This window comes from Coregonus clupeaformis, chromosome 28 (assembly GCF_020615455.1).
Source record: "Coregonus clupeaformis isolate EN_2021a chromosome 28, ASM2061545v1, whole genome shotgun sequence".
In the NCBI taxonomy this organism is placed as follows: domain Eukaryota; kingdom Metazoa; phylum Chordata; class Actinopteri; order Salmoniformes; family Salmonidae; genus Coregonus; species Coregonus clupeaformis.
The window spans coordinates 1,089,359-1,116,404 of record NC_059219.1 but is presented as its reverse complement, the minus strand read 5'-3'; the positions used below and the strand labels follow the sequence as shown (position 1 = coordinate 1,116,404).

The 27,046-nt window shown below is 45.0% G+C and overlaps 1 protein-coding gene, 1 long non-coding RNA gene and 1 pseudogene across 2 annotated transcripts; 2 read left to right on the top strand and 1 right to left on the bottom strand.

Annotated features, from left to right (window-relative positions):
- Nucleotides 1-1,922: 1,922 nt before the first annotated feature.
- LOC121570668 (C-reactive protein) lies at nucleotides 1,923-3,208 on the top strand. Its single transcript, XM_041882142.1, has 4 exons — nucleotides 1,923-2,042; nucleotides 2,264-2,366; nucleotides 2,511-2,802; nucleotides 2,962-3,208. Exons 1-4 carry the CDS (start codon nucleotides 1,970-1,972, stop codon nucleotides 3,172-3,174), a joined length of 681 nt encoding a protein of 226 aa, XP_041738076.1. The 5' UTR covers nucleotides 1,923-1,969; the 3' UTR covers nucleotides 3,175-3,208.
- A 3,783-nt stretch (nucleotides 3,209-6,991) lies between these two features.
- The window catches only part of LOC121570305, a 29,196-nt pseudogene continuing 9,141 nt past the window's right edge, over nucleotides 6,992-27,046 (bottom strand).
- LOC121570669 lies at nucleotides 14,515-15,543 on the top strand. The gene is made up of 3 exons (XR_006001500.1): nucleotides 14,515-14,626; nucleotides 14,831-14,837; nucleotides 15,467-15,543. It is a non-coding gene; the product is annotated as an uncharacterized LOC121570669 (long non-coding RNA).

The following is a 27,046-nucleotide window of genomic DNA, read 5'->3' as shown; positions in this document are numbered from 1 at the left end:
CTATGGTCTTCTCCTACCTCTCTGTCGGCCTCCAAGTCAATACCCAGAAGACATAAATAATTGCTCAACTCTCATCTGCATCCCCCAGTGTTCCCCTCAAAGTGGTACCCCATTTCATCTACCTCCATTCTATGTGCTCCGTTGGCAACAAAATCCACACTCTATTTAGAATCCAGGGCTAACCTGGGAGGACAGAGTACCCAACATCGAGATCCTCGCCAACACCAAGTAGTCCTGCATTGAGGCAAGCATGGTTAAATGACACCTTTACTGGCTCGGCCACGTGATCCACATGCCTGATCACCACCTCCCCCGCTGAGTTCTCTACCGCCAACTCAACACAGCCAAATGCTCCACTGGAGGACCTGCTGAAGCGCTGCGACATAAATCCCTCCAGCCTGGAAACCCTAGCACTGGTCAGTACACCTGTACCAGAGGCGTTCAGCACCTGGAAGACTTTATCTTACAAAGGAGATGAAAGAGACACACCCAGAGACACCAATACGCAGCCGGGATAATGCAATTCGACGGCCAACACAGCTGCACCAGTGTTGCTCTCTCATCGGCCTCCACAAGCCAGATGAAGTGGCACGAGCTCCAAAAGATCTAACCCACCCATCCCCAAGGGGAGCATCGTCATCATCGTCTTCGATGGACAACCAAGATGGTGTTTGTGTGTGTTTGTTTATGTGCGTGATACTAATAAAAAAATCAACAACGTATGTTTTATAGTGTCAAGTATGGTTTAAATGCCAGGATGTTATACTCCTTTCGGCTCTTCATCTAGTAGAATTCGATGCACACTTTTCCACAATGTATTTGAAGAGGTGGGCTGTGATTTATAGGCCCTAGTTCTCTTCAAGTAGCCAAACAACTGTGTTGCGGTTGTAGCATACTGCATGCTTTTTACTAAACGGTACTTGCTAAATAGTATGCCACGATGAGTACATAGTATGCAATTTAAGTATGTAGTACGCTAGTATCTGTATTTGGATACGGCAACTCTCAGGAAACAGAAAAGCTCATCCGAGGATAGCTGTCCAGTTCCTCTGCAGTCAGTGAAACAGGATCAGAGACATGACACCCAATACCTATATAGTGCACTACTTTCACTGCACCAAATACCCTAGTTTCACTCCTAATAATAACTAAAGTATTTTATCTCTGAACACTCCCCCCTCCCATACACCCAATTGGCCGGGGTCAAAAGTAGTGCACTAATAATGGAATAGGGTCCCATTTGGGATGCAGACACAGTATGCCATTCACTTCATCCAGGGAGAACCTGTGTCTGTTATCCATCTACAGAGATGTTGCCTAACAGGAAACAATATATCCCCAAGAGCAGGATGAAGTGTATCCTAGACACTGAAGCCAGTTTAGCATTTTTCGCCCTAGTGTTTAAAGTTAGGATTTGGGAAGGGTAAACTCATCCTAGATATGCACCGGTTTTATGGTAAGTAGAAGATTAATAGCATACAGGGCAAGCCATGCGACAAAAAAAAGGTAATTGATGGAGTTAATAATGAACTTAGAGGACTCATCATGGATAAAACCTGTTTTTGTATGGACATTGCCATTGGGGGCTTCCACCACCAATATTAGCTTTATGCTTTTTCAAATACAAAAGCAGAAGAAAATTGACTACTTTAAAATGGAGATGGCCTCAATGGCACTTCCCTTGTTCTCATAGACGCCATACTGAAATATACAAAGATGGGTCCTCTAACTAACTCTATGGACCAGACTTGAATGTAACTCTTTCAACTAGCTGCCTTGAACGCAGCTCCTCTATTAACTCAACGTGCACCAGCTGCTACTCATTGCCAATCAGCCGCCACACCTGTCCTCACTCTCCTTCATTACCACTGCCACCACTACTTATATCTGACCAAACTAACATTATTTCTCTCTATTTTGCAGTGCATGACACTGCTATAGAAACAGTTAATTGATTAAGAGAAAAAAAATGTGTCCTTACCCAATGGAGAAATTCCTACTAGTACTTGTGGTGATTACAACATGCTGTGCTGTACTTCAAGGTAAAATAGTCACTGTGTTAACGGTAATGAAAGTAAATAACCAACTTATTTTGTCATGTTGGGGATTTTGTTTGGTCAGTATTTAAACCCTTGCTAGAGTGAGCTTTGTACCCGTTTTTCTAAGTGGGTTGAAATGTAAATATTTAAGACTACATGGACTAAAGGTGAAATTAATAAAGCAGTTTTGATCAGGTAACTTTTTCACTACGTTCTGTCTGCAGACCTCTCAGGTAAGATGTTTACCTTTCCAAAAGAGACCAACACTGCTCAGGTGAGCCTAATGACCTCTCGAGAGACGTTCACTGCCATCACCGTTTGCCTCCGGTAAACACTGACATCTCACACACTGAACTGAAGTTCTTATTTTTATTGACTAATGTTTAACTCATTAAAACAAATGGATGGTATGTGAACTTTTTGCTAATTGTTTATCCATGAACCTTTAACAGTTTCTCCCTGTCTCTCCAGGTTCTTCACGGACCTCAGAAGGAACCACATCCTGTTCTCTCTTGCCACACCTACTAAAGGTGACGCTTTTGTCCTCTTCAAGAGGACGGCGGCAGGCGAACTTGAACAACGTTCCAAGCACGGCGTAGCAATCTTTGATGGCCAGGACTACACCCTCAACACCTGGCACTCTATCTGTGCCACCTGGGCCTCTGAGACAGGCCTTGGACAGCTGTGGCTGGATGGCAAACCCAGCACCAGGAAATTCCTCCAATCTGAAGCCATCAAAGGAAAAACCATCATCCTTGGACAGGTAGGATTATTACAAAACCATGGCTGTTTTAAATTAAACCCTATTTCCCATACAGTGTTACTTTCGGCCACATACAGTAGTGCTCTAGTGAAATAAAGCATGTAACACTGAACAGAACAAGTGAGCATTCGATTACTGAACAAATGTTTCCTGTTTCAGGAGCTGTTTAAGTTTGGCAGGTTTTTTGCCAGGCAGCAGTCGTTCGTTGGCATGCTGACTGATGTCCACATGTGGGACAACCTGCAGTCTCCCTATGACATCCAGAGGTACACTAACCAGACAAATTTCACCCCTGGAAACGTTCTCAGCTGGAGGGCCCTGAACTACCAGATTTCAGGTCAAGTACTGCTGGAGAACAAGCAGTCCAACTAACCATTCAAACGTTTAATAAACCAAATCAACTTTCTATCATGCTGTCTGGTAATTCACAATTACAATGCCATACTGGTCTTTCCGGACTGGTCTAATCTGTTGTGTGGACAACATATCATAAGGAACTGACTTTCACCCTACAGTAGACTAAAATTAACACCAGCAATTGGATGAGCGTAACACATCCACCAGCAATATGTTCGAGTAATATACAAACTCTTGCCCAAAGCAGAACATTAAACCAGAGGCCTCGTATTATCCAGCATTATTTACAAACTATGGGCAATTTTAGGTGGGTAGTGTTGGTTTTCAACATTTGAGATCATACTAAGATAATTGGTGTCTTCACGCAGCTACATTACGTCCCCATAATGCAACACTCTTTGAAAGGCGGTGGCCGAAGCAATGCGTTCACGCAGGCTGTTTACCATTAGGGTTCCTGTCTGCTTAATGGGGTGGCTCTCCCATAGACCCCAATGTGATAGCAGCTGGGTCTGGTCTACTTAGTTAATTTCAATTGAACCAGCGCGTGGGATGTCTCGATTTCTCTGACGTTGACAACCATGGTCGTAACTGCCTTTCAAAGTGTTACATTATGGATAAAAATCTTCAGACTTGCGCCTACATGTCGACTTGTGTGAACTTCACAAAAACCATGTGATGAAAGATCATGCAGTTAGTCTCCTTCAAGTCGCTGCAGTTGCTTTTCAGCAACATGGAGCCATCTGCATTGTGGGAGGCAATATTTGTCAACCAATTTAGTTTGGGAATGTGACTAACAGGAACTGACTGTCGCGATTCTAAAGCTACAGGGAATACAAATTAGTGATTTGAGACTTCTTTAGCTGCTTTTAAATTGTACATACGGTGTCAGTAATGTTTAACATTTAACTTCTAGAAACAATAGTGATGTTGACACTGCCATGTTCTGAGCCTTGCGGTTGGAAAACCATTATGGTGTCTGACTTGTCTGTTGCAGATGCACCTCCCTCGACTTTACTCGCTGACTTCCGTCTACTTCGTTAACCTTACTGTTGGAACACAAATGTAACCCCACTTACTGCATTGCCAAAGAGGGCTTTTATCAAATTCAGACCAATGTTACGCACCCAGAGAATTAATGGATTACAAATCAACCCAGTTTATGGAAACTGTGTCCTGTGCAAACAATGGCACCATCGCGGACACTATCCTGGAAGAAACTGCAGCTAAACTCTTTTTTTTTGTTTGTTTTTTGTGGGGGACATCCAGCAAACATTCTCATTGGACATGTCAAGGTTGAGCACGCAAATGCAGAAGGTAAGCAAGTTGATTTATTAGCTAGATTTTATAAAATAAATTGATATATTGTGTGTAGACTGAACATTTATTTCATTAGCCAAGTATCAGTTCATAGTCAGCATGTTGCCTTAATACAACGTACATATTATTACATACCTATCTGAAAGCCGTAATGGATTGGTTGTAGTTGCACTTTCAAATACAATAAATGTTTTGTACCAAATTTGTTTGTCCAAAACAAATTACCTATAATTACTTTGTTTGCTGTTACACCTGCCAATACACTCTAGTGATGCGTTCTACTTCATCAATGTAAAAACTGATGACAATTAAGAATGACGGGACCGTCATTTGCAGTTCTATAAAATCATTTTTTTCTGGTGCTCCTAAATTGCTGAGGAGAAACACTTTCAGGAAAAAATAATACCGCTGTCCATGTTTACCAAAAAGATCTATCTGGGGATAATGTCCATCTCCTCTGCAGTCAGTGAAGGAGGATAAGCGCTCCAGTATGCCTTCAGGACATAAAATCGTTTGTCTGTTTGCCAAAACCAGGGAAAACCTGTCTGTTCCCCATCCTAAAGATGTTGCCTAACAGTAAACAATATATATATCGGGAGTAGGATGAAGTGTATCCTAGACACTGATCTGAAGTCAGTTTTTTTCGCCTTTCTAGGGAGTTTTTCCTAGCCACCGTGCTTCTACACCTGCATTACTAGCTGTTTGGGGTTTTAGGCTGGGTTTCTGTACAGCACTTCGAGATATTAGCTGATGTAAGAAGGGCTATATAAAATAAAATTGATTGATTGATTGATTTTTCATTTGCTGCCCTAATAGTTAAAGATAGCATTTGTGAAGGGTAGATATGTACCTGTGGGCAAGATACAGTGACCCTGTGGAGTTTTAAAATATACACTGCTCAAAAAAATAACACATCCTAGATCTGAATGAATGAAATAATCTTATTAAATACTTTTTTCTTTACATAGTTGAATGTGCTGACAACAAAATCACACAAATTATCAATGGAAATCAAATTTATCAACCCATGGAGGTCTGGATTTGGAGTCACACTCAAAATTAAAGTGGAAAACCACACTACAGGCTGATCCAACTTTTTGATGTAATGTCCTTAAAACAAGTCAAAATGAGGCTCAGTAGTGTGTGTGTGTGTGTGTGGCCTCCACGTGCCTTTATGACCTCCCTACAATGCCTGGGCATGCTCCTGATGAGGTGGCGGATGGTCTCCTGAGGGATCTCCTCCCAGACCTGGACTAAAGCATCCGCCAACTCCTGGACAGTCTGTGGTGCAACGTGGCGTTGGTGGATGGAGTGAGACATGATGTCCCAGATGTGCTCAATTGGATTCAGGTCTGGGGAACGGGCGGGCCAGTCCATCGCATCAATGCCTTCCTCTTGCAGGAACTGCTGACACTCCAGCCACATGAGGTCTAGCATTGTCTTGCACTAGGAGGAACCCAGGGCCAACCGCACCAGCATATGGTCTCACAAGGGGTCTGAGGATCTCATCTCGGTACCTAATGGCAGTCAGGCTACCTCTGGCGAGCACATGGAGGGCTGTGCGGCCCCCCAAAGAAATGCCACCCCACACCATGACTGACCCACCGCCAAACCGGTCATGCTGGAGGATGTTGCAGGCAGCAGAACGTTCTCCACGGCGTCTCCAGACTCTGTCACGTCTGTCATGTGCTCAGTGTGAACATGCTTTCATCTGTGAAGAACACAGGGCGCCAGTGGCGAATTTGCCAATCTTGGTGTTCTCTGGCAAATGCCGAACGTCCTGCACGGTGTTGGGCTGTAAGCACAACCCCCACCTGTGGACGTCGGGCCCTCATACCAACCTCATGGAGTCTGTTTCTGACCGTTTGAGCAGACACATGCACATTTGTGGCCTGCTGGAGGTCATTTTGCAGGGCTCTGGCAGTGCTCCTCCTTGCACAAAGGCGGCGGTAGCGGTCCTGCTGCTGGGTTGTTGCCCTCCTACGGCCTCCTCCATGTCTCCTGATGTACTGGCCTGTCTCCTGGTAGCGCCTCCATGCTCTGGACACTACGCTGACAGACACCGCAAACCTTCTTGCCACAGCTCGCATTGATGTGCCATCCTGGATGAGCTGCACTACCTGAGCCACTTGTGTGGGTTGTAGACTCCGTCTCATGCTACCACTAGAGTGAAAGCACCGCCAGCATTCAAAAGTGACCAAAACATCAGCCAGGAAGCATAGGAACTGAGAAGTGGTCTGTGGTCACCACCTGCAGAACCACTCCTTTATTGGGGGTGTCTTGCTAATTGCCCATAATTTCCACCTGTTGTCTATTCCATTTGCACAACAGCATGTGAAATGTATTGTCAATCAGTGTTGCTTCCTAAGTGGACAGTTTGATTTCACAGAAGTGTGATTGACTTCGAGTTACATTGTGTTGTTTAAGTGTTCCCTTTATTTTTTTGAACAGTGTATATTTGCATAGCATCTTACTCATTTAGCAGAAGCTCTTGTTAAGACTTACTTACGTGCATTCAACTAAGGTATGTAAAAACAACCATTTATCACAGGAGTTATTTTCAGAGGTGGCTGCTTTTTGTCTCCTGCCACCCCTCTCTCCCAGCCCTGGCGTATACGGGTGATGCTGCGGTCCACACTGGGTGATGAGCAGCAGCACCACAGAGGGAAGGACCAGACACTGCATGTAGCCCGGTGGGGTGTACCACTTGTAGGTGGAGGAACGCAGGAACTTGTTCCAGCCATACAGTAAGCCATGGGCTGTATACAACCGCAGAGTCAGATGGCCCAGCTTGGACTGGTGGGGGAGAGCACATGTCAAATCATGACGTATTGATTTAACAACCATTTTTACAGCTCTGATAGTTGAAGCAATGTTATCTACAGCGCCATGACTCAGCAGGAAATTCTCAGAGAAACACGTTCTCAGAAGTGAATGAGTGCTAACAGAGGGGGTTAGATCATGACATACATATAGGCAAGCACACAAACACACGTTCCTTGTACCTGTACGAAGCTGAACTCCCTCCAGCTGAGCGCTGCTCCTACAGATGGCAGGGAGGTGATCACCAGCAGGACGTAGAGACAGAAGCCCATGATCCCCAGGACAAAGGAGTCTGTGCCCCAGGCCTCTGTGTGGTTGAACTCAAATGGAGTGGTCTTATTGGCCTTCGTCTGAGAGAGACAGCGAGAGGATAGTAAAAACTAGAGATCCATTAGATACAGTATTATCTTAAACCCTGTCACAGGAACACACATACTCGTCCCCAGTTCTCCTACCTCATTGACGACCTGTGAGATAAGTGTTTATTTATTTCACCTTTATTTAACCAGGTAAGCCAGTTGAAAACAAGTTCTTATTTAAAACTGTGACCTGGCCAAGATAAAGCAAAGAAGTGCGATTAAAAACAACAACTCAGAGTTACATATGGAATAAACAAAACGTACAGTCAATAACACAATAGAAAATCTATATACAGTGTGTGCAAATGGAGGTAAGGCAATAAATAGGCCATAGTGCAAAAATAATTACAAATTAGTACTAACACTGGAGTGATAGATGTGCAGAAGATGATGTGCAAATAGAGATACTGGGGTGCAAATGAGCAAAATAAATAATGTAAATAACAATATGGGGATGAGGTAGATGGGTGGGCTAATTAAAGATGGGCTGTGTACAGGTGCAGTGATCGGTAAGCTGCTCTGACAACTGATGTTTAAAGTTAGTGAGGGAGATAAGGGTCTCCAGCTTCAGAGATTTTTGCAGTTCGTTCCAGTCATTTGCAGCAGAGAACTGGAAGGAATGGCGGCCAAAGGAGGTGTTGGCTTTGGGGATGACCAGTGAGATATACCTGCTGGAACGCATACTACGGGTGGGTGTTGCTATGGTGACCAATGATCTAAGATAAGGCGGGGATTTGCCTATAAGTTATTTATAGATGACCTGGAGCCAGTGGGTTTGGCGACGAATATGTAGTGAGGGCCAGCCAACGAGAGCGTACAGGTCACAATGGTGGGTAGTATATGGGGCTTTGGTGACAAAACGGATGGCTCTGTGATAGACTACATCCAAATTGCTGAGTAGAGTGTTGGAAGCTATTTTGTAAATGACATCGCCGAAGTCAAGGATCGGTAGGATAGTCAGTTTTACGAGGGCATGTTTAGCAGCATGAGTGAATGAGGCTTTGTTGCAAAATAGGAAGCAGATTCTAGATTTAACTTTGGATTGGAGATGCTTAATGTGAGTCTGGAAGGAGAGTTTACGGTCTAACCAGACACCTAGGTATTTGTAGATGTCCACATATTCTAAGTCAGACCCGCCGAGAGTAGTGATTCTAGTCGAGCGGGCGGGTGCAAGCAGCATTCGATTGAAGAGCATGCATTTAGTTTTACTAGCGTATAAGAGCAGTTGGAGGCCACAGAAGGAGTGTTGTATGGCATTGAAGCTCGTTTGGAGGGTTGATAACACAGTGTCCAATGAAGGGCCAGATGTATACAAAATGGTGTCGTCTGCGTAGAGGTGGATCTGAGCGTCACCAGCAGCAAGAGCGACATCATTGATATACACAGAGAATAGAGTCGGCCCAAGAATTGAACCCTGTGGCACCCCCATAGAGACTGCCAGAGGTCCAGACAACAGGCCCTCCGATTTGACACATTGAACTCTATCTGAGAAGTAGTTGGTGAACCAGGTGAGGCAGTCATTTGAGAAACCAAGGCTATTTAGTCTGCCAATAAGAATGTGGTGATTGACAGAGTCAAAAGCCTTGGCCAGGTCGATGAAGACGGCTGCACAGTACTGTCTTTTATCGATCGTGGTTATTATATCGTTTAGGACCTTGAGCGTGGTTGAGGTGCACCCATGACCAGCTCGGAAACCAGATTGCATGGCGGAGAAGGTACGGTGGGATTAGAAATGGTTGGTGATCTGTTTAACTTGGCTTTCAAATACTTTCGAAAGGCAGGGCAGGATGGATATAGGTCTGTAACAGTTTGGATCTAGAGTGTCACCCCCTTTGAAGAGGGGGATGACCGTGGCAGCTTTCCAATCTCTGGGGATCTCAGACGATACGAAAGAGAGATTGAACAGGCTAGTAATAGGGGTTGCGACAATTTTGGCGGCTAATTTTAGAAAGAAAGGGTCCAGATTGTCTAGCCCAGCTGATTTGTAGGGGTCCAGATTTAGCAGCTCTTTCAGGACATCAGCTATCTGAATTTGGGTGAAGGAGAAGCGGCGGGGGGGGCGGAGGGTGCAGAGCTGGTGGCCAGGGTAGGGGTAGCCAGGTGGAAAGCATGGCCAGCTGTAGCAAAATGCTTGTTGAAATTCTCGATTATCGTAGATTTATCGGTGGTGACAGTGTTTCCTAGCCTCAGTGCAGTGGGTAGCTGGGAGGAGGTGGTCTTATTCTCCATGGACTTGTGTCCCAAAACGTTTTGGAATTAGTGCTACAGCATGCACATTTCTGTTTGAAAAAGCTAGCCTTTGCTTTCCTAACTGAGTGTGTATATTGGTTCCTGATTTCCCTGAAAAGTTGCATATCGCGGGGGCTGTTCGATGCTAATGCAGTACGCCACAGGATGTTTTTGTGCTGGTCAAGGGCAGTCAAGTCTGTTCTTAGTTCTGAATTTTTTGAATGGGGCATGCTTATTTAAGATGGAGAGGAAAGCACTTTTGAAGAACATCCAGGCATCCTCGACTGACGGAATGAGGTCAATATCCATCCAGGATACCCGGGCCAGGTCAATTAGAAAGGCCTGCTCGCTGAAGTGTTTTAGGGAGCGTTTGACAGTGATGAGGGGTGGTCGTTTGACCGCGGACCCATTACGGACGCAGGCAATGAGGCAGTGATCGCTGAGATCCTGGTTGAAGACAGCGGAGGTGTATTTAGAGGGTAAATTAGTCAGGATGATATCTATGAGGGTGCCCATGTTTACAGATCTAGGGTTGTACCTGGTAGGTTCCTTGATAATTTGTGTGAGATTGAGGGCATCTAGTTTAGATTGTAGGACGGCCGGGCTGTTAAGCATATCCCAGTTTAGGTCACCAAGCAGTACGAACTGAGTATAGATGGGGGGCAAGCAATTCACATATGGTTTCCAGGGCACAACTGGGGGCTGAGGGGGGTCTGTAGCAAGCGGCAACAGTGAGAGACTAATTTCTGGAAAGGTGGATTTTTATAAGTAGAAGCTCAAACTGTTTGTGCACAAACCTGGATAGTATGATAGAGCAGTAGATTGCAACTCCGCCCCCTTTAGCAGTTCTATCTAGACGGAAAATGTTGTAGTTCGGAATGGACATTTCTGAATTTTTGGTGGCCTTCCTAAACCAAGATTCAGACACTGCTAGAACATCAGGGTTGGCAGAGTGTGCTAACGCAGTGAATAACTCAAACTTGGGGAGGAGACTTCTGATGTTAACATGCAAGAAACCAAGGCTTTTACGGTTACAGAAGTCAACAAATGATAGCGCCTGGGGGGTAGGAGTGATACTAGGGGCTACAGGGCCTGAGTTAACCTCTACATCACCAGAGGAACAGAGGAGGAATAGAATAAGGATATGGCTAAAGGCTTTAAGAACTGGTCTTCTAGTGCGTTGGGTACAGAGAAAAGGGGCAGATTTCCAGGTGTTGTAGAATAGATTCAGGGCATTATGTACAGACAAGGATATGGAAGGATATGAGTACAGTGGAGGTACACCTAAGCATTGGGTAACTATGAAAGAGAGAGCATCACTGGAGGTACCGATTGAGCTGGTCTCCGCGTGTATGGGGGGTGGGACAAAGGAGCTCTCTGAGGCTGGTTGAGCTGAACTTGGGGCTCTACAGTGAAATTGTATAATAAGAACTAACCCAAACAGCAATAGGCTAGGCATATTGACATGGGAGAGAGGCATAATGCAATCACAAGTGTTATTCGAGAGGGCTAAGACAACAACTGGTAATGGCGATGAAAGTTTGGGCTGAGGCTAAACAGATAAACAGGATGGGGTACTGTGTAAAGGAACAGTCCAGCAGGCATTAGCTGTGTAGCTGAGTGATCATAAGGTCCAGTGAACAGCACTATGTAAGTCCGGGAGCAGATCGTAGGCTGCTAAAGCACAGGCGAGCAGGAGGCACGGCTGTTGATTGCGCGTTCTAGCGGGCCGGGGCTAGCAGATGGATCTTCGTGGTCGTCGCAACGGGAAGCCTATTGAAACCACATCAGACGATTACGTCTGCAGACCAGTCGTGATGGATCGGCGGGGCTCCGTGTCGACACTAGGAGGTCCCGTCCGGTTGACAGAGAGGTAGATAGCTGGGAGATGGGCCTGGCTCGAGGCTAGCTCAAGGCTACCTGGAACATCGGGAAGTGGTGCTTAGCCAACAACAGCCATTCGGTTGCAGCTAGCTAGTTGCGATGGTCCGGTGATAAGGTCCAGTGATTCAGTGATTCCGGCAGAAAATCTGATATGCTCTGGGTCGATAGCACGCTGTGCAGACTGGCCGATAATTGTCCAGGCTAGAGCTGGCTGGTAGGTAGTGCAGGCCAAGGACAGTGGTGAAGACCGCTAACGGTGGCTAATAGCAAGTAGCTACAGTAGCTACATTGGGTGAGGCGGGTAGCAGGAAAGTGTGTGTTGTACGGAGCAGCATATGGGTATGATCAGCGTATAGAGCACGTGCATAACGACGAACCCCAGTGCCAGAAGACCCAGCTGTTTCCTGCACAGCATCCAGCCAATCAGGGAAGCGCCTGATGTTAAACATACATAAACACTTATAATCTACATAAATACATACACAACATTGTATGAACATACATGTATGCAAACACACAGAGGTCTGACCTGTACTTGGTGCCTCTGTAGAGCTGCAGGAAGGAAGCCAGGACACCAGGCAGGTAACAGAGAGACAGCATGATCAGAGACATGATGGGACACACCTGGAGAGAACACACACACACACCTTGAACACCGACAGAGGTTACAAACACACACACACACAGAGAGCCTGTGGGCCAGTACCTCGTCTTTCTCTCGAACGTGGCCTCTACCACTGGCAACTGCTCTACAGAAGGCCACTTCACATATTCAGGCACCATCTGGGTGAGGCCTGTGAACACTTGAATGAAGTGGTGATGCAATGTTCCTTTGCTGAGGTTGAACTAGTCCACCACACCCCTGAAACTTTCCTGGTTGGCCATCAGCCACAGGGAGGCCAACACCCTATTTTCAATGGGTCCACCTCTATGAGACACTAGAGGAGCCAGGTCCTCACACAGTATCTGGAACAAAGCAAAATACGAATCTGATAGATCTGTCTTTCAGCTGAGAAAACTCAACAATCTTGAGTAATCTGTTATTCATTGGTGTTGTTGATTTACTGCAAATTGCAATGCAAAATCTGCCAGTAGATGGAGACAGTAGCCTATTGATAGGCAGCTTACAAAGTTTTACAGTGCAGAGTCTCTTTAATAGTAGGATATAACATATGAGGATGGTGTTACTAAATAAATTAATGATTGGTAAATTATTGGTAAATCATTACTTTTTACATCTGGACAGTGAAACATCATGTATTGGCCTATGTTTTGATATGGAAATATACTTTTTTTTCCTTTCTTGTAATTCAGTTGCATAAGAGGCAATTCTACTGACCAAACAACGCAAATGGAGACTGCAAAGCTGTTGTTGGCAAGCTAGCTAGATCATTGAGGCTGGGCTTGTTTGTATTATTAAAAAGGAGTACACACATATCATAAATAATACATCTGATACAAAATATAATATGCAAATGTATTGCAAATTACCTGGAAGGTCTCCTGACCCATCCGAAAGTGAGATCGAAAGGAGTGGTCACTTTATGTCGGGATCACCTCCTCCACATAATTCAGTATTCTACCGGACTCATCTTCAATCCCATATATAGCAACTGCTAGTAGGGGAAACAGTGCTTCAATAGGATCGGGAACAAAATCTAAAAAATCTTCCACAATTGCTGCAGCAAGCACAGCTGCTCTTCCTGCCACATCCATTTCAGTTTGCCAAGACTAACAGAAATAGAACGTTAAAAACGTTCAACAAACTCGGTTGAAAACAAACATAGTTCGCAGCGAATGTTCGCAAACAAAATCCTTGTTGAACACACCTATGGTCTCCTCCTACCTCTCTGTTGGCCTCCAAGTCAATACCCAAAAGACATAAATAATTGCTCAACTCTCATCTGCATTCTCCAGTGTTCCCCTCAAAGTGGTACCCCATTTCATCTACCTCGGTGCTGCCCTCTCCCCTATGTGCTCCCTTGGCAACAAAATCCACACTCTATTTAGAATCCAGGGCTAACCTGGGAGGACAGAGTACCCAACATCGAGATCCTCGCCAACACCAAGTAGTCCTGCATTGAGGCAAGCATGGTTAAATGACACCTTTACTGGCTCGGCCACGTGATCCACATGCCTGATCACGCCTCCCCCGCTGAGTTCTCTACCGCCAACTCAACACAGCCAAACACTCCGCTGGAGGACCTGCTGAAGCGCTGCGACATAAATCCCTCCAGCCTGGAAACCCTAGCACTGGTCAGTACACCTGGCAGTACACCTGTGCCAGAGGGGTTCAGCACCTGGAAGATACTAACTTACAAAGGAGATGCAAGAGACACACCCAGAGGACTCATCATGGATGTAACCCGGTTCTGTATGGATATTGCCATTTGGGGCTTCCACCACCAATATTAGCTTTAAGCTTTTTTCAAATACAAAAGCAGAAGGAAATTGACTACTTTAAAATGGAGATGGCCTCAATGGCACTTCCCTTGTTCTCATAGACACCATACTGAAATATACAAAGATGGGTCCTCTAACTAACTCTATGGACCAGACTTGAATGTAACTCTTTCAACTAGCTGCCTTGAACGCAGCTCCTCTATTAACTCAACGTGCACCAGCTGCTACTCATTGCCAATCAGCCTCCACACCTGTCCTCACTCTCCTTAATCACCACTGCCACCACTACTTATATCTGACCAAACTAACATTATTTCTCTCTATTCTGCAGTGCATGATGCTGTAACAGAAACAGTTAATTGATTGGAGAAAAAAATTAAATGTATCCTTACCAATGGAGAAATTCCTATTAGTACTTGTGGTGATTACAACATGCTGTGCTGTACCTCAAGGTAAGCTAGTCACTGTGTTAACGGTAATGAAAGTAAATAACCATCTTATTTCGTTTGGTCAGTATTTGAACTCTCGCCAGAGTGTGAACTTTGTAGCAGTTTTTTTAAGTGGGTTGAAATGTAAATATTTAAGACTACATGGACTAAAGGTGAAATTAATAAAGCTGTTTTGATCAGGTAACTTTCACTACATTCTGTCTGCAGAACTCAGGTAAGATGTTGACCTTTCCACAAGAGACCAACACAGCTCACGTGAGACTAATGACCTCTCGAGAGAAGTTCACTGCCATGACCGTTTGTCTCCGGTAAACACTGACATCTCACACCCTGAAACTGAAGTTTTTTTATTGACTAATGGATGGTATGTGAATATTTTGCTAACTGTATGATATCATGAACCTTAACAGTTTCTCCCTGTCTCTCCAGGTTCTTCACTGAAATTAGCCCATCCAACTACCTCATCCCTATATTGTTATTTATTTTGCTCTTTTGCACCCCAGTATCTCTATTTGCACATAATCTCTTGCACATCTAGCATTCCAGTGTTAATACTATTGTAATTATTCTGCACTATAGCCTATTTATTGCCTTACCTCCATAACTTGCTACATTTGCACACACTGTATATATATTTTCTGTTGTATTTTTGACTTTATGTTTTTTACCCCATATGTAACTCTGTGTTGTTTTTATTGCACTGCTTTGCTTTATCTTGGCCAGGTCGCAGTTGTAAATGAGAACCTGTTCTCAACTGGCTTACCTGGTTAAATAAAGGTGAAATAAAAATAAAAGACCTCAGAAGGAACCATATCCTGTTCTTTCTTGCCACACCTACTAAAGATGACGCTGTTGTCATCAAGAGGACTGCGGCAGGCGAACTGGAACAACGTTCCAAGCACCGCATAGCAATCTTTGATGGTCAGGACTACACCCTCAACACCTGGCACTCTACCTGGGCCTCTGAGACAGGCCTTGGACAGCTGTGGCTGGATGGCAAACCCAGCACCAGGAAATTCCTCCAATCTGAAGCCATCAAAGGAAAAACCATCATCCTTGGACAGGTAGGATTATTACAAAACCATGGCTGTTTTAAATGAAACCCTATTCCGCATACAGTGTTACTTTGGCCACATACGGTAGTGCTCTAGTGAAATAAAGCATTTAACACTGAACAGAACAAGCAAGCATTCTATTACTGAACAAATGTTTACTGTTTCAGGAGCAGGTTAAGTTTGGCAGGTTTTTTGCCCGGCAGCAGTCGTTCGTTGGCATGCTGACTGATGTCCACATGTGGGACAACCTGCTGTCTCCCTATGACATCCAGAGGTACACTAACCAGACAAATTTCACCCCTGGAAACGTTCTCAGCTGGGGGGCCCTGGACTTCCAGACTTCAGATCGAGTACTGCTGGGGAACAAGCAGTCCGACTGTAACATTCAAACTTTTAATAAACCAAATAAATTAAGCCAAATCAATTTTCTATCATGCTGTCTGGTAATTCACAATTGCAATGCCATATTGGTCTTTCCGGACTGGTCTTATCTGTTGTGTGGACAACATATAAGGAACTGACATTCTCCCTACAGTAGACTGCAATTGGATGAGCGTAACACATCCACCAGCAATATTTTCGAGTAATATACAAACTCTTGCCCAAAGCAGAACATTAAACCAGAGGCATCGTATTATCCAGCATCTACAGCATTATTGACAAACTATCTGCAATTTTAGGTGGGTAGGGTTGGTTTTCAACATTTGAGATCCTACTAAGATAATTGGCGTGTTGGCGCAGCTAAATTACGTCCCCATAACGCAACACGCTTTGAAAGGCGGTGGCCAAAGAAATGAGTTCACGCAGGCTGTTTACCATTAGGGTTCCTGTCTGCTTAATGGGGTGGCTCTCCCATAGACCCCAATGTGATAGCAGCTGGGTCTGGTCTACTTAATTTACTTCAATTGAACCAGCAGGTGGGATGTCTCGATTCCTCTTCGGTCTCTGGCGGTGAAAACGATGGTCGTCACAGCCTTTCAAAGTGTTACATTATGGATAAAAATCTTTAGACTTGTCGACTTGCGTGAACCTTACAAAAACCATGTGATGAAAGGTCATGCAGTTAGTCTCCTTCAAGCCGCTGCAGTTGCTTTTCAGCAACATGGAGCCATCTGCATTGTGGGAGGCACTATTTGTCAACCAACCAATTAGGAGTTTTCTGGTTTGAGAATGCGACTGTGACAAACAGGAACCAACTTTGTCGCGATTCTAAAGCTACAGGGAATACAAATTAGTAATATTTGAGACTTTAACTGATTTTATTTGTACAACACGGTTTCAGTGAAGTTCACTTAACCATTTAAAAATGTTTAGAAACAATAGTGATGTTGACACTGACATGTTGATCTGAGCCTTGCGGTTGGAAAACCATTATGGTGTCTGACTTGTCTGTTGCAGATGCACCTCCCTCGACTTTACTCGCTGACTTCCGTCTACTTCGTTAACCTTACTGTTGGAACACAGAAATGTAACCCCACTTACTGCATTGCCAAAGAGGGCCTTTATCAAATTCAGACCAATGTTACGCACCCAGAAAAAGAATGGATTACAAATCAACCCGGTTTATGGAAACGAGGTGTCCTGTGCAAACAATGGCACCATCGCGGACACTATCCTGGAAGAAACTGCTGCTGAACTGTACGCCTCACCTTACATCTTTATGATTGACGTTGAAACAAATGTTGAAGGAATGCGAAGTTGTTTATGCCCGTTTTCTTATTTTTTTGTGGGGGATGTCCATCAAACATTCTCGTTGGACATGTCGAGGTTGAGCACGCAAATGCAGAAGGTAAGCAAGTTGATTTATTAGCTGGATTCTAGATAAATTGATTATTGTGAGGAGACTGAACATTTTATTTCATTATCCAAGTAACAGTTCATAGTCAGCATGTTGCCTTAATACAACGTAAATATTATTGCATAACTATCTGAAAGCCGTAATGGATAAGGTTGTAGTTGCACTTTTAAATACAATACATGTTTTGGATCTGTTTGTCCAAAACGAATCACCTATAATTACTTTGTTTGCTGTTACACTTGCCAATACAATTATTAAAAGTTGCTTTTATTCTAATGTCTTGCCCACTCTAGTGATGCATTCTACTTCATCAATGTAACAACTGATGACAATTAAGAACGATGGGACCATCATTTGCAGTTTTATAAAAATCATTTCTTCTGGTGCTCCTTAATTTTGAAGTTAGGAGCAGTTCATTTAGAGTCCTGCGTGAGAGCAGACCGATCAATAACAAAACAAAAAATCATCACAGGAGTTATTTTCAGAGGTGGCTGCTTTTTGTCTCCTGCCACCCCCCTCTCCCAGCCCTGGCGTATACGGGTGATGCTGTGGTCCACACTGGGTGATGAGCAGCAGCACCACAGAGGGAAGGACCAGACACTGCATGTAGCCTGGTGGGGTGTACCACTTGTAGGTGGAGGAACGCAGGAACTTGTTCCAGCCGTACAGGAAGCCTTGGGCTGTATACAACCGCAGAGTCAGATGGCCCAGCTTGGACTGGTGGGGGAGAGCGCACACACCATAAGTGTCTTCAGTGATCAAATTATGACGTATTGATTTAACACCATTTTTACAGCTCTGATAGTTGAAGCAATGTTATATACAGCGCCATGACTCGGCAGGAAATTCTCAGAGAAACACATTCTCAGAAGTGATAAGAGTGGGTTAGATTATGACGTACATATACGCAAGCACACAAACACACGTTCCTTGTACCTGTACGAAGCTGAACGCCCTCCAGCTGAGCGCTGCTCCTACAGATGGCAGGGAGGTGATCACCAGCAGGACGTAGAGACAGAAGCCCATGATCCCCAGGACAAAGGAGTCTGTGCCCCAGGCCTCTGTGTTGTCGAACTCAAATGGAGTGGTCTTATTGGCCTTCGTCTGAGAGAGGCTGGTAAAAACTAGAGATACAGTATCTTTATCTTTATCCCTGTCACAGGAACACACATAATCGTCCCCAGTTCTCCTACCTCGTTCGCGACCTGTGAGATAAGTGTGTGTTGTATGGAGCAGCGTATGGGTATGATCAGTATATAGAGCACGTGCATAATGGCGAACAGGGAGGGATCGAGGATGTCCCGCCTTGGGACCCAGCACCGTTCCTCCAGACCGTACCCCTCCCACTCCACGAGATACTGAAGGCCCCCAACGCCTCGAATCCAGGATGGAATGGACCGAGTACGCCGGGGCCCCCTCAATGTCCAGAGGAGGTGGAGGCACCTCGCGCACCTCAGACTCCTGGAGCGGACCAGCTACCACCGGCCTGAGGAGAGACGCATGAAATTAGGGGTTAATACTGTAATCAGAGGGGAGTAACAACCTGTATGTCACCTCATTAATTCTCCTCAGGACGGCCCACAAACGGCGGGCTCAGCTTCCGGCAGGGCAGGTGGAGATTCCGGGTCGAGAGCCAGACCCAATCCCCCGGTACGAACACCGGGGCCTCCCTGCGGTGGCAGTCAGTGTTGGCCTTCTGACGACGCACGGCGCGCTGGAGGCGAACGTGGGCAGCGTCCCAAGTCTCCGCCGCGCGTCAAAACCAGTCATCCACCGCAGGAGCCTCGGTCTGGCTCTGGTGCCACAGTGCCAGAACCGGTTGGTAACCTAAAACACATTGGAAGGGTGTTAGGTTAGTGGAGGAGTGGCGGAGAGAGTTCTGGCACCGTGGCACCAGAGCCAGACCGAGGCTCCTGCGGTGGATGACTGGTTTTGGTGCGCGGAGGAGACTTGGGACGCTGCCCACGTTCGCCTCCAGCAACCACTCCCCCGGCCGGTCCTGACAGTAGGTCCGCAGGAACCTACCCACATCCTGATTCCACCTGCCCATTACTCTCGGGGTGAAATCCAGAGGTCAGGCTGACCGAGACCCCCAGACGTTCCATGAACGCCTTCACAACTCTAGACGTGAACTGGGGACCCCGGTCAGACATTATATCCTCTGGTACCCCGTAGTGCCGGAAGACGTGAGTAAACAGAGCCTCCACAGTCTGTAGGGCCGTGGGGAGACCGGGCAGAGGAAGGAGGCGGCAGGACTTTGAAAAGCGGTCCACAACGACCAGGATAGTGGTGTTACCTTGTGAGGGGGGAAGATCAGTGAGGAAATCAATACTTAAGTGAGACCATGGTCGTTGTGGAACTGGTAAAGGTTGTAGCTTACTCGCTGGGAGATGCCTAGGTGCCTTACTCTGGGCGCACACTGAGCAGGAGGACACATACACCCTCACGTCCTTAGCCAAGGTAGGCCACCAGTACTTCTCGGTCAGGCAGCGCATTGTACGACCTATACCTGGATGACCAGAGGAGGGTGACGTGTGTGCCCAGTAGATGAAATGATCACGGATAAGCGCAGGCACGTACTGCAGCCCAGCTGGACACTGCAGTGGAGATGAATCTGTGCATAATGCCTGCGCTATATCCGCATCCATCGCCCATACTACAGGTGCCACAATGCATGAGGCCTGGAGTATGGGGGTGTTGTCTCTGGGCCTCTCCTCTGTTTCATACAGCCGAGACAGTGTGTCTGCCTTCACGTTCTTTGTACCCGGAATGTATGAGCGTGTGAAATCAAACCAGGTGAAGAAGAGGGCCCACCTGGCCTGGCGAGGATTTAGCCTCCTCGCTGCCCGAATGTACTCCAGGTTACGGTGGTCTGTCCAGACGAGGAAAGGGTGTTTCGCCCCTTCGAGCCAATGTCTCCACACCGTCAAAGCTCGGACAACAGCCAGCAGCTCCCGATCACCAACGCCGTAGTTCTGCTCCGCCGAGCTGAGCTTCTTAGAAAAGAAGGCACAGGGGCGGAGCTTGGGTGGCGTGCCCGAACGTTGGGATAGTACAGCGCCTATCCCTACCTCGGACGCATCCACCTCCACTACAAACGGTAGTGATGGATCTGGGTGAGCCAGTACTGGGGCTGAGGTGAACAGATCCCGCAATCTATTGAAGGTCAAATCTGCCTCAGCAGACCAGCGGAGCCGGGACGGCCCACCCTTCAACAAGGAGGTAATTGGAGCTGCGACTGTGGTGAATTATTATTAATGAACTGTAGAGTTTAATGGACTATGAGGTAGAACTGGGTTGATCAAGAGCATAGAGTTAGATTTCTTTGTTACTGGGCCAGGAATTGAATTGGGTCATTTCACTGTGTGTGTGGGGTAAAGGGGGAATCTGACCTAGGGTCAAATTGCTCCACTCTGACTTAAATCCATGGCTGTCTTATCTGATCAGAGACTGAAACCAGCTTCTGGCATTTTGTGTCTCTCTCTTCAAACACCGTGAAGGGAGCGGCACCAGGGTTGAATGGAGTTTGGGCTAGACCTTTGTCTCCTTGGTATCTTCTTGATTACAGCATGATGGGGTGGGGTTTGTGTATGTTTCAAGGATTTAGGGCCCTGTCATGTTTAAACTAAACATGAGTGTTTGTGCAAGACAGGGGGGTGATTGGTTGGAGTACTATGTGCATAATAAAAGTCGAGTTTAGCCGCCCTCAGAGACAAAGGAAGTGGGCGTGGAGTGGAAAAGAGCGGGAAACTGTAGGAGGGATTTTAAGTGAAGAGAGAAACGGAAGGGGGTGTGTATATATAGAGGGAGAGCAAGAGAGAGGCGGGGCTACTCTGCAGACCGGCCTGACCTTGTTGAAACTCTAATAGTCATTTTTGTTGCAACCAAAACTCTGAAAATAGTTTGATTTCTTATAAAGTACAGTGATTGATTTTCCACAACATAATTGGCGACCACGAAGGGACTGGTTATAAGAGATCTTTGAGCGCTTTACCATCGGAGGAGGTTTTTACAAAACACACACACACACTGGCCACTGTTGAACAAAGATAATCGGCGTTCTTACTTGAGCTGTGTGTTTCGATCAAGCTGAATCTGAGGGTGGGGTACGGAAAGGTTCTCTCCTGCTAAATTTGGTCCTTAATTTCTGAAGGAGCAGAGTTTTGGTTGGAATGAGAACTAAGCATGCATGATATGTTATTGTAAAAATCCTAAGGATACCGCTTTGGGGAGCTAAAATTAGCACCCCAGAGGGCTGCTCGGGGGTAGTTGGCTAGCCAAAAGTCCACTACGGATACCGCTCTAACGTGTTGATCATTGTTGGAGGCTGCTCGGGTAGGTGACGCATCAGCCTGGGTGAGGTGATGCACAAATTAGACAGCTAATTGGGTAGAAAAGTAGGTCATCCAAGTAGGTGACACCATAAATTGGAAGTCGCGCCGTTCATCTCAAGTAGGTAATTAGAGTAGGTCTGCTCATCTTGTACGGGGGAATGGTTTGTTTGAGCGGCTGTGGTTTATTCAATTGTGATTAAGTTGTCATTTGGTCAGCTTCGTTCAATCGTCTGACACATTTGTTCGTCCTGCTGGTCATTCTGTCTGACTCATTTAAGCACGAGTGGCTGCTTATCTGTGTGGGTGATCGGACAATAAAAATAAATCCTGTAAATAATAGCCTTTTCTTTGTGGAGAAAGTGAAAGGAAAGGAACTATATTTTAGGTCGTTTTGAGGCTTCTCACATAACTGGGAGAAGAAGAAAAGGAGGTGTGTGTCTTTTCCCGGAGGGGTATGAGAAATCCTGTTGGAGGAACAGGTCACGTGTACGGGGGTGATCATATGACGTCGACACATTGAATTTCGGTCAAGCTTTTAGGGGGTAATTAATGTTGGGAAATGTAGGAGTAATATAGGATTATGGTAAAATTAACCATAGTGGAATGTCAAAGAATATTGATTGTACGTTGGTAAATAGCGGTGTGTGTATGTGATATGGTAAAATTAACTTGCGGGAATAAAGAATCATTAGAAATACGAATGCAGTGGTTGGTATGAATAATATTAAAATATGATGAACGTTATGTGCGGATAAGTGATTATTAGAGTGGGTAAAAGTGAAATAATATATGAGTGCTGGCTTGTGCGCCCAAATACGTAGACGTACGTGGGGGGTGGGAGACAGTACATAGGGCATGTGATAGAAAAGGTTAAGCATTATAATAACTATCATTTCGGGAGCAGAGGTGATATAGTAAAGGAATTGTAGTAAATTAGGGGGAGAAAATACTAATCCATTTGATTAAATTCGTTAGAGCTGTTACCAAATTAATGAATGTAGAGTTGACTCGTTGACTGCTAAATTATAAGTATGGTATGTGCAAGAAATACAGACCATTTTAATTAGGATAAAGGAGGATTTATTTGTCATTTCAATAAAGCATAGTCCTGCATTACTGACAAATCTAGGTTTTCTGGTTATAGTGGAAGACTGGGATTTAGGAGGTTGCGTGTTTTCGAGGGAACGACTAACTTATTCCATAGGAATAGGAGGGGAAGGGAAATAAAGTTATGTTCTGTGGCGCCGAATGAGTTTATAATTTTAAAACTATTGAGGGTAGTTGTAATTTGGAATATTGAATTGAATATGGGTGTGAATTAAATGTAGGCTTGTCAACGATAGCAAGTATGTGTTTTATTAATTTGAGCATAATCAGAAAGGACAGTTATAGAAATTGAATAGCGGACTGGCAATTGCGATAGAGCTGAGGCCGTGATTTGAATTGATAGCAAAGGAAAGCAATTTAATAGGGAAGTTAGAATTTCAACTGTGAATTGTTTGGGTAGACAGAGGAAAGTAATGTATTTTAGTAATACGAATGCAAATATACTAGTAGTTATTGGGGGTTTGGGAATAGACTTTACTAATGCCATGTTTTAGTTCACGGGTAAAAGAGAGACAGACTAGCGAGTACGAATCGAGCTGTAAGGGAGATTAATAATAGAAATCTAGATAGGAGGATTTAGGATAGGGATTAGCAGTCCAGATATAAACAAGGAAAAGGGAGAGTTGAAAGCCAAGGTTTGGGAATAAATGCCGAGACGAAGATTAGAAAGAGAGCCACGGGAAAACAGATACTCTATTTTCCCCGTATCTGAACTTTTGTATGTTAGTACAACGGGAGAGTTTTTGAAAAGTAGAGTAACGAGGATATTGATCGGGGAAAGAAGGGTGTGGTCTAGCGACCTAGAACGAATAGGGTACTGGGAAAATACCTAGGGACAGGAAAAGTCTCCAGGGCTATTTTATAGGTTTGGGATAAGATAAGGGAACAAAGGAAAATAAGAGTATAGTTCGAAAGCACAGGGGAGTGAGTGTCTTGTTTTAATGGGAGATGAGACAAGTGAACAAAGGATAAGAAGAATATTAAAAGAAAGGCAAGGGATAATCTAATTTTTTGGAGAGAGAGAGAGAGAGAGAGAGAGAGAGAGAGAGATCTTGAAAATATTATGTGAGGAAGGAAAGAGTTGGAGGGACAGCATAGCCAAGGCTAAAAGGATAATAATGGAGAGGGAGAGTGAACCAAAAAAGGCTGGTTTAACTACATCACCACCATACACAGAATGGGGACAGTATTCTCAGGTCACAGGTTTAGTCTCAATAACAGGGAATGTAGAGATAGAAGAAGAAAAAAGGAAGCAGCAGGTTTCCACACCAAGGAGAGGAGAACAATCACATTTAGATATAAACTGTTATAAAAGACTGAGGGGGATGTTAACGGAGTGGGAAAATTATGGGATAGATTAACAATAGTATGATGGGCAAAGAGATGGGGGGAATACAAGTGATGAGGAAGGTGAAGAATTTAGACAGTATGCTGACTCTGATCAAGGACAGAGTGAGACAGAGGGACTAACGTCATCACGCATGGAATTCTGCGACCATATTATCCACGCAATGGAGAAATAAAGGAGGGATGAACGGAAATTGGCGAAGCAGTGGAGAGAGATTCTGAGAAAACTGGGACAGTTGCAGCTGGAAGAGCTGACAAGAAAGGACAAAAAGAAAACACAAGCTACACCTGTTCTCCAAGGAGGTCAACAGATACAGCCTCAGCAGAAAGGCCAAAGAGCTCCTGCCTTACCAGTAGTGAATGTATACACACAACAATCCCCTGGAGAGTGGCAAAACAAGAATAATGAAAATGGACCCAAGAATCAATGGTACCAACCACACCATCAAACACACCAGAATGGTGGACTAAGAAGACCAGGTGTCTGCTGGGGGTGCAATCAATCAGGACATATGAGAAGGGATTGTCCTACCAAGCCATAGGTGCCTAGGCAACCACAACAGGGTAATTGGCAAGAAAATGGGCCCAGCTCAGCTGGAGGGGGGCAGTCTCAGACACAGGCTCCACAGGGCCCAGTGAACCTGTGGGGAGGACCAAATCAGGGTAGCTGGAGAAGCATTTATTTTGGACTAGGGGACAGGACTAACTTTTTGTGGGTTCTGGATTGATTACACAACAATTTATATTTTTACTAAAATCAACGCAGCAGGTTGAAATGATTAAAATACTGGAAAGTGGTTATGGGTTTTATGTTATACAGTGGGGAGAACAAGTATTTGATACACTGCCGATTTTGCAGGTTTTCCTACTTACAAAGCATGTAGAGGTCTGTAATTTTTATCATAGGTACACTTCAACTGTGAGAGACGGAATCTAAAACAAAAATCCAGAAAATCACATTGTATGATTTTTTAGTAATTCATTTGCATTTTATTGCATGACATAAATATTTGATCACCTACCAACCAGTAAGAATTCCGGCTCTCACAGACCTGTTAGTTTTTCTTTAAGAAGCCCTCCTGTTCTCCACTCATTACCTGTATTAACTGCACCTGTTTGAACTCGTTACCTGTATAAAAGACACCTGTCCACACACTCAATCAAACAGACTCCAACCTCTCCACAATGGCCAAGACCAGAGAGCTGTGTAAGGACATCAGGGATCAAATTGTAGACCTGCACAAGGCTGGGATGGGCTACAGGACAATAGGCAAGCAGCTTGGTGAGGAGGCAACAACTGTTGGCGCAATTATTAGAAAATGGAAGAAGTTCAAGATGACGGTCAATCACCCTCGGTCTGGGGCTCCATGCAAGATCTCACCTCGTGGGGCATCAATGATCATGAGGAAGGTGAGGGATCAGCCCAGAACTACACGGCAGGACCTGGTCAATGACCTGAAGAGAGCTGGGACCACAGTCTCAAAGAACCATTAGTAACACACTACGCCGTCATGGATTAAAATCCTGCAGCGCACGCAAGGTCCCCCTGCTCAAGCCAGCGCATGTCCAGGCCCGTCTGAAGTTTGCCAATGACCATCTGGATGATCCAGAGGAGGAATGGGAGAAGGTCATGTGGTCTGATGAGACAAAAATTTAGCTTTTTGGTCTAAACTCCACTCGCCGTGTTTGGAGGAAGAAGAAGGATGAGTACAACCCCAAGAACACCATCCCAACCGTGAAGCATGGAGGTGGAAACATCATTCTTTGGGGATGCTTTTCTGCAAAGGGGACAGGACGACTGCACCGTATTGAGGGGAGGATGGATGGGGCCATGTATCGCAAGATCTTGGCCAACAACCTCCTTCCCTCAGTAAGAGCATTGAAGACGGGTCGTGGCTGGGTCTTCCAGCATGACAACGACCCAAAACACACAGCCAGGGCAACTAAGGAGTGGCTCCGTAAGAAGCATCTCAAGGTCCTGGAGTGGCCTAGCCAGTCTCCAGACCTGAACCCAATAGAAAATCTTTGGAGGGAGCTGAAAGTCCGTATTGCCCAGCGACAGCCCCGAAACCTGAAGGATCTGGAGAAGGTCTGTATGGAGGAGTGGGCCAAAATCCCTGCTGCAGTGTGTGCAAATCTGGTCAAGACCTACAGGAAACATATATGATCTCTGTAATTGCAAACAAAGGTTTCTGTACCAAATATTAAGTTCTGCTTTTCTGATGTATCAAATACTTATGTCATGCAATAAAATGCAAATGAATTACTTAAAAATCATACAATGTGATTTTCTGGATTTTTTGTTTTAGATTCCGTCTCTCACAGTTGAAGTGTACCTATGATAAACATTACAGACCTCTACATGCTTTGTAAGTAGGAAAACCTGCAAAATCGGCAGTGTATCAAATACTTGTTCTCCCCACTGTAGGTGTATATTCTACTTAATGAAACATGATCATGTCTGATGTGTCTTGATTGGGAGTCTTTTTTCTGGGATTGATGGAAATCCCCTACAGTATGAATGATAAGGGAGATGTAGGAGACCCACGTCTCAAACAACATTTTAATAGATACTTGGGATCAAATATCACTGATTCCTTACACTGAGAAATTGACTGTATGTGTGACAGGGAAAAGTATTACATTCAGTGGGGTTAAAGAATCCTTCCGAGGGTCAAAGATAATGGATTCTGAAAGGTGAAATGTAAATTGACAGTATGTATGGGTGACAGCGTGAATGAGGGTTACAGATAGTCAAATGGTGTATCATGCTGCATTTAAA